The 13,355-nt window shown below is 31.2% G+C and overlaps 1 protein-coding gene across 1 annotated transcript; it reads left to right on the forward strand.

The window, feature by feature from the left end:
- The first annotated feature begins 5,233 nt into the window (after positions 1 to 5,233).
- LOC133673040 (protein SHI RELATED SEQUENCE 1) lies at positions 5,234 to 8,553 on the forward strand. The gene is made up of 2 exons (XM_062093644.1): positions 5,234 to 6,935; positions 7,420 to 8,553. Exons 1-2 carry the CDS (start codon positions 6,311 to 6,313, stop codon positions 7,788 to 7,790), a joined length of 996 nt encoding a protein of 331 aa, XP_061949628.1. The 5' UTR covers positions 5,234 to 6,310; the 3' UTR covers positions 7,791 to 8,553.
- Positions 8,554 to 13,355: the final 4,802 nt, after the last annotated feature.

The following is a 13,355-nucleotide window of genomic DNA, read 5'->3' on the forward strand; positions in this document are numbered from 1 at the left end:
GACTTGGCTTGAGTGGTGAGTATGTTTGTTTTTAATTAAGCTTTGAGTTTAATATATATGAAATCAAAATAATAATAATTGTATGTACGTGGTCAATAATGCATTAGTTTGGTTACGAGTAACTTATTTAAGACTTCGAAATAATAGTTTTTATGTCAAAACTAACCCAAAAAAACATATATCGAATGTATATTCACATTTGCAAAGCGTGGGAGAATAAATGATAATATATCGGGCTTGAATCATACCATCATCACCTAAAAAACGAAAAAAAAAAATTTCCCAGTAAGGGAGACTATGGCAATTCCAGAAGAAAGCCTAGAAAAAAATTATTTTTTTTGGTTAAAAATTAAAATTTTATTATATATTTTAAATTGTTTTGGCGTGCTGATTTTAAAAATAATTTTAAAAATATAAAAAAATATCATTTTAATATATTTTAACACAAAAAAAACATTTTAAAAAACAACTGCAACTACTCTCCCAAACAAGTTCTGAATTCAACGTATTTCATGGAAAATTTAGATAATATTTAATATTAAAATTGTAATTATTTTTTAGAATATTTTTCCTTATAAAATATACTAAAATTGCAGATGTTGAACCTAAAGTATCAATTTGAACTACAAGCTCTAGAAATAATTTCTCTAATGAGAGAGAATCAGCTCTCATCAGGCTTTGGATCGATGATGCTAAGTTTAGGTAAATTGGTTCCTCAGTCACTAAACATTTAGGAATTAATTGTTAAGTATCATTATTTACAGTTTCCATTTCTGTTTTTGAAAATAGAAACATAAAAAATTGAAAACTAACAAGTGCTATCATAGTTTTAAAAAAAATACAGGAAAAAAAGAGTTCTTGATTGATCAGGGCGCTTGGTTTATGCATTCAATGAAAAATATAAACATACACGTAATTGATAATTATTTAATTAACTAGTTTCTATCATGTGAACAATTGCATAACAAAAAAAACTAAATCACGAAGCAAATTTAGTATAATTACTATTTTTTCATTCTAAAAAAATCAGATGTCCTATTTGCTAGGGGTGTTTCGGTATTTGCTGGGGATGTTTTGGTATTTTCTCACGGCTTACTAGACATTAAAGGATTAATCATTGTATAAGTGTCTTTTATAATTTTTAAGTATAGTAAAATGACTTAATTACTCTTCAAATTAAAATTTTTAAAATTAGCACAATAGATATTACGGTCTTTTTATTTTTTAAATACAATAAAATAACAAGTTTACCGTTTAAATAAAAATAAATAAATCATGCGTCCAAGGGCCTTTTGGTCCTTTTACTTTGGTTTTTTTTATTACCAGGTTCATCGAGAGCAATTTGGTATTTTAATAAAAATTATTTATTATTTAAATAAAAAGGATTGTTGGCGCATATGCAAGTGTGCGGGCGCATGGAGGTGCTCATGCCCTTCAAGCAACGCATGTGACACCTCTCAGTGGAGAAAATTACGCTTTTACGTTGGAAGCGCCACATGTGCCCACGCCCTTCGAGCAACGCATGCAACGCCTTCCAATGACAAAAATTGCCCTTTCTCATTGGAAGCGTGACTGCGTAATTTTTTTGTTGGTGTGACACGTGTTGATGGTGGTTGAGAGATTTGTCGCTTATGAAGCTTTCTTTCTTTCTTTTCTTCTTTTCTCCCCTTAAAATTACAAGTTCATCCTCTTTGTTATTGATATTTCAACTTCGGTCCTTATTCTTTTGATTTTTTATTTTTTATTTTGACTATTTTGTAAAAGTTTTATTTGTTTTAAATTTCATCATTCAATCTCAATTTGTCATATTTTTTTTTCAATTTGGTTCTTTTTTTCTAGTTTTTTTTCCTTAACTCTTTTATGAGAGTTATATTGGTTTTCAATTTCATATTTAAATCCAACTTTATGGTATATTATTTTTTTTCAATTTGATTCTCATTCTTTTGAATTTTTTATCATTTTGTTAAAATTATTTTTCTTTTCAATTTCACCTCCCGGTAAAAAATTTATAATTGCCCTCTAATTTATCTTTTATTTGAATTTTTATCCTCATTCTTTTAATTTATTATTTTTATTTATTTTAGATCTTTTTGTGTGATTTTTTTTTTCTAATTTCATCATTCAACGTTTGATTTGTTAAGGATTGGACCTTGTGGTTTTTACATATATAATGTTTCCAGTCTAATGACCTGGTTTATAAGTTTGAAAACTTAACTGGGTTGATCTTTTTTTGGTTTATTTTCTTTTCTTGGTTTTATCGGTTGACATTAGTTTTTTTTTAAAAAAAAATTAGCTTTATGATTTTATTTAATCTATTTTCTATCAGGTTATTATGATTTTATAATCTAAGATATAAGTATATTAGATTAACCCAAGTTAGCCGGTTTTTTATTGCTCAAATTACATGTTTATTATGCTAACTTGAAATTAATGACAGTTTTTTTCCTTTTTTTTTTCTTTTATTAAATCTCAACGTTCTATGTTTAATTTAAAAATGAAATAGTATTATTTTTCTGCTTTTAAAAGAAATCTCAGATTATCGTAATTATTTTTGTAAAATTTTATATTTCACTAATCTGTTTTATACTGCGCAATTCCCTCAATATTTTCAATTTACTATACTAATTTTTAAATGGTGTCGTGGCAAGCAAGACCTGTGAAGGAGCATGTATGTACTCACAGAAACTCTTAGATTAGAAGACAGTGGGTTCTACAGAGGTACTTCTTGCCATGTCAGCATCAGATACCAGCAGATTGTAGGTCCCACTTGATGTGGACTGGCTTTTGAGTACTGTGGACAAAAAACGTCAAAGGCTTCTTCTTCTTCTTCTTTTAGCCAGTCCCTTTTTATTACTATTTATTTATTTTATTTAACAATTTCTATTATTTTTTTAGGGATAATTGTTGGTTTATATTCAACAATTTCTATGTTCATAACATATCCAATTTCTTCCATACATGTAAAATTTATATAAGATCGACCACTCCTGACCATCATTTATATATTATTTATTAATAACACCTAGCGTGTGTTAAAAATATATTTTATAAGCTCAGTTTAAATTAACTAATGTATTTAAATAGTTTTGAATATTATTTTTCAAAACATATTATCAACTTATCATATTAGAGTTTTTTTTATCTTTGTGTCTCACTTTTATTTATATTGCAAGAACCCCCGCAAAATATATAAATCTAAACTGGAAAAATAATATTGGCAATTATATTTTTTTATTCTTGGTCATAGATTTCTAATTAATTATTGTTTTCTTCTTAATTTGTAGCATCATTTTTGTTAATTTTTTTATATAAAAAAAATTAGCTTGAACATCCTATAACTTAGTAGTTTTTATATGTATTTTTTGTGAGTGAAAAGTAGATTAAAATATAAGATAATTTATGATGTAAACTATTAAACGTGCAATAAAATTTAAAATATAAATTGTATTTTTTTAAAACATGGAGGGTAAGTATAAAAATAACTAAATTATAGAATGATTAAGATATTTTATTTTAAAAAAATACTAAGTAAAAAGATACATCTACCAACAAATTACATAATATATATTAAGTATTAGGTATTGTTTGTTTTAAGAAAACCACTTTTCTATAAAAGTAGCTTCCAAGCTTTTGAATGTTTGGTGAACTCTAAAAAATTAATTTTCAATAAAAAAAAGAAGAAGATAAACATTTCCCATCAGGGAAGTGTTTTTCTCTTTTTAATTTAAAAAAAACACTTTTTTTTTCTTTAACATATAAAATAAATCTTATATAAATACACCTTCCACCAATATCTCTTTTTCTACAATCTCTTACAGAATAAACTCTTAATTAATAACATTAATTAATTTGGTTTTTTTATTAATTTAAAAAATTTATAAGGTTTTAAAAATAAAATTTACTTAAAATTAAAATATTTATAAGTTATTTTTTTAGCTTGTATTTTATTACATAGCTACACAACATAGTTTTTTAATTTATTTTTTATAATATTATCTAATATAAAAAAAAATTACTTTTCAAAGTTTTAATCTTTTATAAAAATTATTTTAAAAAAAATTACTTTCAAGTTTGTCTACTTTCGAGCAAACAGAAAATTCCTTAATAATTGTTGAGTATATAATGTCTCTCTGCCACAAATCTCTCCCCAACAGAGAGTGCCCTACAAGAAAAGACAAGAGGGTCCTGAAATAAGTTAGTCAACTCCCACTTGTTCTTGAGTCCCTTAGCAAGGGCACATTATTTAAGAAAATGGTCCTCAAATATCACTTATTTTTTTATACATTGTACTATTATATCCATAATAATTTTTCAATATACATCAAAATATTAAATCAAATAAAAAAAGGAAATTAGAAAAAGTACGAGGAAGTGGAGCTCTGTTCCCCTGTACCACAGCTTCAAGACATGAAATACATTATTATATTGTTTTTCAGAAATCATGAATACGGCCACACCTCTTTTTCACTGCCCAGATCTCTCTGCATCAATAAACTAATAGTGTACACAATTTTTAACAATATCACTCCATTTGCTATGGATAATTGCATGATCTTATGGTTTCAAATGTTAGGTTGAGATTCAAAATATTCCCAAAAATCTACTCAAAATTATCAGAATCAAACAGTTTTTATGAATTTGTTAGATAATTTCGGTTAACTTTTTTTTTTTAAAATAAATTGGCTTAATTTAGTTTTGGTCTTGGTTTTAAATTCTAGATGTTGAAATCCGATAAAATATATATAAAAAACCAAATTAATTTTAAAAAACACATTATAAACAAAAAAATCTCATTAAATCAAAGTTAGTAAAAAATAATCTATTTAAAAGCTCATTAACTCAATTAGGCTTATTTGATTATAATAAATGTAAAACTAAACTGTACCAATCAATTTATATTTTTTATTTAGTTTAATTCAATTTAAAACTTAAAAAAAAATATTCATTAGTTATTTTTGCCTAAATCAAATTGCTTGAATCGATACTCACCCCTTCCTGTTTAGAGCTCATTTAATATTCTAATAATTATTATTTTTTAAAGTATTTTTTATTTAAAAATGTATTAAAATAATATATTTTTTATTTTTAAAAAATTATTTTTATCATTGTCATGTCAAAAAATCTAAAATAATAAAAAGAATATTTTGAAACAAAGAAAAAAATAAAAAAAATAATTTTTTTCAAAAAACACACTATTAAAATAAAAAAAACAAAGAGGCTATTACTCTTACAACATAAAAGAAGAGTATCAACTTACAAAACTGCCCTTAACAAAACATACATGCATGAAATAATGGGATGGACTATATACTATGCTTTACAGCTAAACCTTCAAGTAATTTAAAACTTTATGGATCTTGTACACAAGGACATAAATTAAGGGGAAAGGTGAAGGAGAGGCAACAAAAGGATAAAAATCAAGTTTAATTAGGGTAATTAGTGATTAATCAAGAGTTAATAACAGCCGATAAATAAAGGGGATGAAAAGGTAGCGGGTTTTCCGGTACTAAGGACGAAGGAAGCAAAAGCTGGTTGGTCGCCACGTGGCGATACTTTGAACCGTAGGATCAACATGAAGAATGATCAATCCATTTTGTGTTTGTGAGAGAGAGAGAGAGAGAGATCATCCCATGACATCCTTAGGCAGTGAAGAGAAGAGGGTCAGCTTAGTTTAGTTCTTAAGACTTTAGAGACAACACAAACAAGAACAAGAGAAGCATTGCTGAGTGAAAGCTAAAAAGGCACTGCAAAATCATCAGAGAGAGAGAGAGAGAGAGACTTAAATTGGGTCAGGAGAGAGAGAGAGAGAGAGGGTATGGCGGCGTTTGCAGAGAAGCAGAAGCAGCTGTAATTCTGTGTCTAAGTAAATGGCAAAGAAAAGGTACTGAAGGCGCGATTAACGCTTCCTTTTCTTCAACCAAAAAAAGGGCCAACAAAACTAATCAAGAAACTACTCACTAACCACTTGACACAGTTTTTTTAGAGAAGGAAGCAAGGTAGCTAGAGTGAGCGAGTGAGTATGTGAGAAAGAGAGAGAAGAGAGAGGCATTTTCACATACACAAGACTCAAGAAAGCAGGGAACAAAATTGTGCGATACTACCAGTAGTACTCTTACACTCTTTGATCCTTCTTCTTCTTGTTTTTTTTCCCTTTTTCCTTTTTCGATTCATAACCCAAAATTCTGGAGAATTTAAGGAGGGCCCTTTTGATGCTTGTTAGGTTGTAAGCAAAAGACAAAGAAAGAGAGGTTTTCTTGATTATGGATTTTCTCTCACAATTGAGTTTTGGGTCAGGCTTAGAGGAGGAGAAATGGCTGGCCTTTTCTCATTAGGAAGAGGTAGTAGTAGCAGTAATAACCAAGAAGACCAACAAAACAACAATAATCCACCAACTGAAATTCCACAAGAAAGCTGGTTTTGGTACAAAAGTGAAGACATTCCATACAAAAGTTTTGAGCTATGGCAGCAGCAGCACCAAGAACTTCTTCACCAAAGACATCAGAATCCACAGCAAGATCTCTACTCATCAGCTGTTGGGTTAGGTGTAGGACCCAGTAGAACTTCAATCAACATCTCTGATGAATCCTCATCAAGATCAGCAGCAGCAGCAGAAGCTTTCATGATGATGAGGCCTGGTGGTTCTGGAACAGGAGGAGCTGGTAGCATAAGTTGCCAAGATTGTGGCAACCAAGCAAAGAAAGATTGTATACATATGAGGTGTAGGACTTGTTGTAAGAGTAGAGGATTTGAGTGCCAAACCCATGTGAAAAGTACTTGGGTTCCTGCCTCTAAGCGCCGTGAAAGACAGCAACAATTAAATCTTTTACAGCAACAGCAACAGCAACAACTGCAAATTCGTGGAGAGAATCCTAAGAGACAGAGAGAAAATCCAAGCTCTTCTCTTGCTTGCACTCGCTTAGCCAATAGCATGTCAGGTAAAGACAATATCTATATACGCTTTGTTTATGTAATGTCTCTTTTCTTTTCTTTCAACAGAAACGAGTGACTCACAGTTCTAAAGAGTCATTTTTTAGAAGAATTCAGTGGCACACACGCTCATACAGAGAATCTTGAAAGAAAGAGAGAGAGAGAGAGAGAGGCCATATCGATTGCGTGTAATGAAAACGAACCTCCATAGTAAAACCCCATCAGCTTTTTTTCACCTTTCCTTTTATGAATACTGTTATGAGGTATTCCTGACAAGTGGATTGCAAGGGAGAAACTATTTTTCTCTTTCTGTGTGTTGATTGATATCTGTGTATATATATTATATATGAGCATGTTTGTTCTTTCTTGATAGCTTTTGCGTGCCATTTCATATTACATAAAATATAATTCTATAAAAAAAATCCCATTTTTTTATCTTACTATTTTAATCAAAATCTGAAGTAGTTTATGTTAACGGGTTCTTTGTTTTAGGGTTAGAACTTGGGAATTTCCCATCAGAAGTGAGCTCTCCTGCATTATTTCGTTGTGTAAGAGTGAGTGGCATTGATGAAAGTGAGGAGATGTTAGCTTACCAAACTGCTGTTAACATTGGAGGGCATGTGTTTAAAGGAATTCTTTATGATCATGGCCCTGACAGCAACTACATGGCACCCGGTGAGACATCTTCTGGAGGTGGTGGAGTACAGCCACTTAATTTAATCACAGCTGGCACAGCCACTGGTGGTGGTGGTGTAACGGTGGCTTCTACGACTGCCGCATTTCTTGATCCTTCCTCTTTATATCCAGCTCCACTTAACACTTTCATGGCCGGTACGCAATTCTTTCCGAATCCAAGATCATGAAAACACCACAACAACATTCTTGTCTTCCCTCTCTTTTATATTAGCAAGGTCTTTTCTTTTCCAGTCCATTTTGCAAAAAAAGAAAAAAAAACTGATGATGATTAAATGTAGTAAGAAGAGAAGTAAATTTGACACATCCATTCAAGAAGTAGGAGTTAAAAAAGAAGAAGAAGAATGAATGCTGATGAGAGGCAATGCTTAACATGTTGTTTTTGTGAAAATTTCGATGCTAAGTTATGATTATTATTCTTCTTCTTTTTCTTTCTCTTTTTTTCCCCACACATCCTCTCTTTCTTGTATGTGAAAGAAATCTAAAGTTTCTTTCTTGTGTTAGGACAGGAAAGGAAAGCAAGTAGGGAGGCAGTGCAGTAGTAATGTAGTGATGACATGTTTCATGTTTTCTTGTTTGTTTGAGTTATATATTATGTTTTGTCTTCTGGGGTTTGAAATTGCATTACGTTAGTTTTGGACTTGAACTTGCCTTTTTCCCTGTTTACCCGTAAGTTTGCCGGTTTGAAATTGAAACGAAAATTGGGTTTCGTCTTTTTTTTTGGACTAAACAGAAAGACCAAACCGATCTATTTCTTTGTTTTTTTTCTCCTTTCCTTACGCGGTATGGGCGGTGTCCAGCCATGCATCAATAAGCTAAGCATTCAAGTCCAAAAGGTGAAAGAAAAGAAAAATATGAAGTCATTTTTCTCTTCTTTCTTGCTCTCTCTCTCTCTCTCTCTGTTGAAATACTTGCTCATTTGATATTATTATACACGTAAATCCTTTAATTAATTAGAATGGACGTGCGTAGATGTGACTTCGATGATAAAAATGGAAATATTTCTTGTCAATTGCTCCTGCTTAATTCACCTGCAAGAATTTATATATATCTATATCTATATCTATATCTATATATATAGATATATAGATGCTCGCATGTTATAAGACTGTTTCCCAATGAAATTTTGATTATGTTTTCTTAAAAAAAAAAGGATTTTGTGAAGAAAACTCGGATTTTGAAGCTTTCCTCAATCAAACAAGAAATCATTTTCAAGAAACAAGATTTTTTATTGGGAAGAGAGAAATCATGACTGTAGAGGCAAGCTAATGTCTGTACAGTACCAGTTTTGGTGCTCAACAGTTTGTTTTCATTGATTGCTGACACATTCTGTATTATTGCTAATGAATGTAGCTTTCTTGCAATGTAGTAGCTTGAACAATATCAATTGAAGATTAAATGTAAACCACAAGCTTTAAAATAACCAGAGTACAGATGGATATTATTTTTAAAATAATCCCTTTTAGTTTAAAGTAATGAAAACCATTTATTTATCTATATTTATGTTTCATTTTGAAGCAAAGGCATAGTCAGCTTCCACAGCTAATGCAATGTCATTTCTAAATAAAGGAATCTTTCTGTGCATTTCTGTGCATCAAATAATTCTGCAAAAAGCCAAACCTAGCGTGTAATTTCAAATGACACAAGTACAATTCTACTGTTGTCCTTCCAAGACTAGCTAATGGAGGAATTTTCTACCAAATAAGACCCCTTGTAGGATTAGTTATCCTCGGTTGAAAAGTTATGGTGGCTTAAATGTCATTTGGCTAGACATTGTAATTGGAAATGTTCCTATTGATTCTAAAACCGTGAAAAACACAAGTTTGAAATTCGAATTCATGCAGAACATACTTTCCATGGAAACATTTTGGAAGCACCTTCAAGATGGAAAATGTTGAAATATCATAGAAGGAATAGAGTTGAGTTGTCTTACAGTACTGTTTTTCATTGAATTATATAATTTGTTTGCTGAATTCCATATGAACTAAAATCATTTAGATCATAACAATGCAATGATAAAGTCAACTAGAACAAAAGAATTGTTTCCCCATTTACTTTTAATTATCACATACTAGAAAATAGCTCCGCTCCCTATCTGAATCTAATTCAATGTTTTAATTTATGTTCAATAAACTTTTTTGTTTTCATTTTCATTAGCGTTCTACTTGATGTGACAACATTCACTTGCGTTAGAGAAATTGTCTTAATAACAATCTATTGCATTAAATATGGGAGAATGATGGGGAGGGGTTGGAATGTTTTCTATGGATAGAAGGATTGAGCATTCCTGCTAAGAAAATTAGTGCTGCCTTCATAGATGGGTTCTGGATTTTTGTTGTTTTAGCCGAGTAGTTCTGATTAGAAGTTTGTCTTTTATGGTTTTGTAGGGGACAAAAAACATAATCATATATGTGATGTCTAAACTTTAACGAGTTCCAACAAGAAAAATGCTTAGTTGCGCAGATTTAATTTTTATGAGAACAAGAAATTCTCAAGACAATCTGTTAAATGTACAATTTAGCAACATGGACATCAAATCTCCCATTGAAATCATTTAAATCTATAGGGTGCAACATGAAAATCATCCAAGAGAAAAGAGAGAAATGTCAAGAGATTATTTTTCAAGTTGCAACATAAACTTGATACAAGTCTTTAAACACCATATCATCATAACACGTGGAATCCTTTTTTTCAAGTGTTCATCCCTTGCAAATTTATTGCAACCAACATCAGATTTGTAATCCTTTGAGTATTCTAGCTGTGTAATTTATGCAATATAATGAAAATCTAAGTGAATATTGCTAGCTCAAAAGTTATTTTTAGAGCACATTGAGCCTTGCGAAGCTAGAGATTTGATGTAATTTGCATTTGAATAACAATATAACATCATCATTTTCATCATGTGGAAACATGGCTGTTTCTTATTAGTGTGGTAGATAACTGGGGCCACAAAAGTAGAGGAAAATATTATAGAGAAGTAGAGTAACAATGCTTTATCATTCAATTTGATCACTGTGATCCATTAGATTCTTTTGGAGAATCGGAGCCGAATGTCCCAGATTGATTTTTCTGCTAGAGTATTATGAGTTGAATGTGTTTTGTATGCAGAATTGTCCACACCGTAGCTGTTTTTTTTTTAATGCAGAATTGTTATATGATACTTTGAGTTTTAAATTTTTGACTTGATATGCTGCAATGGGACTTCTGTGCCCATCAAGCCTCCCAATGAGAGAACCACATCATAGAAAATGTGCATGTATCACATGTGTTCATGACAGCCTATATCTTACAATCTAATTTGCAAGGATAGGACTTAAAGCTGTCTGCTATAAGTTACCTGCACAAAAATATGCTTAGTTCTATCAGTTTTTTTTTTTTTTTTGGTATCTGCTCCATATGGCATTTGTTCTTGAAAGTTCAACAAGAATCCCCCTTTTTGTACGATTTGTGACTGATATTTTTGTGTTCTCAATTGGTCCACCTGGTTCAACCTTCAGCTTCTATTTTAATCCAGTTAACTACATTGAGAAGCTGCATTTTGCTTGATAGTTCTTTCTCGGTTTCCCCACTTGAGGATCCGATTGGTAGTGAGGTGGGGTTGAAACTAAGTTGTCTCGATGGTTAATTAATATACACTATAATTTTATAACTCTTTTAAAACCCATAATTATAAAAAGCCACAAATAAAGCTATAATTTGTAGCTTTTCGCACTTGGCAGATTTTTATTTCAGAATGATCTTATTTGTTTGTACCATACTAATTCCTAGAAGTAGATTTATGGATTAAAATCTAATATCATAACCAGTGAAGCTGAACAATCAACCCTTCCCAGAGCCAAAAGGCTCCACGCATGCATATGTTGATCATGAGAATGACCTTATATTTCCCATCTCAGGAACTTCCACCCTCCTTGGTTTCTCATTTTTCCGTGAGCACAAAAGGAGGAAGAAGAAAAAGAAAAAAATCTGCTTGCGCATCTTCATTCGTTCATCTTCCTTCTGTTAAAAAACCCATCGAACTCTTTAACAAGACATGGAAGCAAACATTTGTTATGTTCTCTATGTGTTATCTCCAACCTGATCATCCTGGTATTTGGCTTTGCCACTGCAACTTAGTATAGCTTAAGCTTTTCTTTATTGCTTTGTAGTCCAATTTTTCTTTGCCACCGGACCTCTGCCACGTCTAGCTGCTTTTCTCAGCAATCTGTTGTTGTTGTTGTCCACGATATTTTTAACAAAAATAGGAACAAGAAAGCGTGATTGGGTCATTATTTATGGCCCTTGGCTGTTTCTTAGTTGGAAGTATCTTGAAAGGCGAAAAAGATACATAGCCTCAATCTACCGAGTGAGGGGGGGTAGAAAGCAATGATGAAACACGTCAAAGGGATTTCTTTCAAAGCCATGGCGTGGCCAAAGCCATACATAGGGTGCTAGGGTTTGTTATGGTATTTTAGGGCAGCACCATAGGGTTTATGGCAATTTGAGTTAGTAGAGAGGGCGAGACTAGATTTGTAGGACTAGAGCCCCATAATGCAAGTTGTATTCATGGGCATGCAGGCATATAATTGGTGGTCCCGAACTTCCAATAAGCAAAATTCCCAGCTTCTTCAATTAAAAGATTGCTTTCCTTTGGCTTGCTTTGCTTTTGCAGCACAACATGCTGTTAAATTATTAACAGAGCCCTATTTTCCTTGTGAGAAAGCAGGAGACAGATCCCTTTATATAGGCAGCTTAGATGCATTTATAGACCTTTAATCCACTAGAGAACAATGGAAGTAAAGGCTGATTCATTCTTGTTGATCAGTGCAAGATCTTGTTCCAGCAAATGGTGGCCGGTTTGAGCAGGAAGGTTGCTAGCGTGAGTTTTGTTGGCTTTTTGGCACACTACATAAAAGCAGCAGTATCTTGCTCGACTTTTCTGCTCTATGCATGTCTATAATACTTTTGGTTGTCATATATTATATATATTTTTGCATATAGGTCCAGATTTCGTGCATGTAATTCTATGCAATGAAAATCCCAAGTTAATTCTAAATCTGGAAATTTCTCTTCAATTTATATTAAAAAGCTTTTAAATTTAATATATTGATTTGAATTTATACTATCTCCATTCCTTTTCTTTTCTTTTCCTTTTATTTTCAAGATTATACTTTAAAAAAACAGACCTAGTTATTTGTTATTAAGCATGCTTTTGATATACATTATTGTTATCAAAAGATGTTTTTGATTTTTTTTGTAAATATTTTTATGATTTTAAACCCAAAACACAGCTGGTACCATATCAAATAATTTTCCCAATTAAATAATTAATTTTATAGAAAAAAATAACAAGTTTTAATCATTGTAATGATTTCAGGGCAACATCCCAAATCCATGAACCTTGTCATAGCCTTCTTTTTTAACTGCCAATTCAATAATTAATTTAAGATGCTAATTTAGCAACTCTTACATGGGATAATTCCAATTTTCAAATAAATACTGTTAGTTGAACCAGTAATAACTTAATAAATTAATATTACAATATGCATTATATTCCATGCCATTAATTGATAGCATAAATTAATATTACAATATGTATTATATTCCATGCCATTGATAGCATAGATTATTTTGATAATCCTCTAGTTTTAGTAAAAACTTTTTCACATGAAGGAATCAATCTGCAATACGATATGAAAGGGTCATAGTGGCAGTCATCATGCATAGGCAAAAGATTTTGCCTCTTATCCTAGTCT

The sequence above is a fragment of the Populus nigra genome, chromosome 14 (assembly GCF_951802175.1).
Source record: "Populus nigra chromosome 14, ddPopNigr1.1, whole genome shotgun sequence".
In the NCBI taxonomy this organism is placed as follows: Eukaryota; Viridiplantae; Streptophyta; class Magnoliopsida; order Malpighiales; family Salicaceae; genus Populus; species Populus nigra.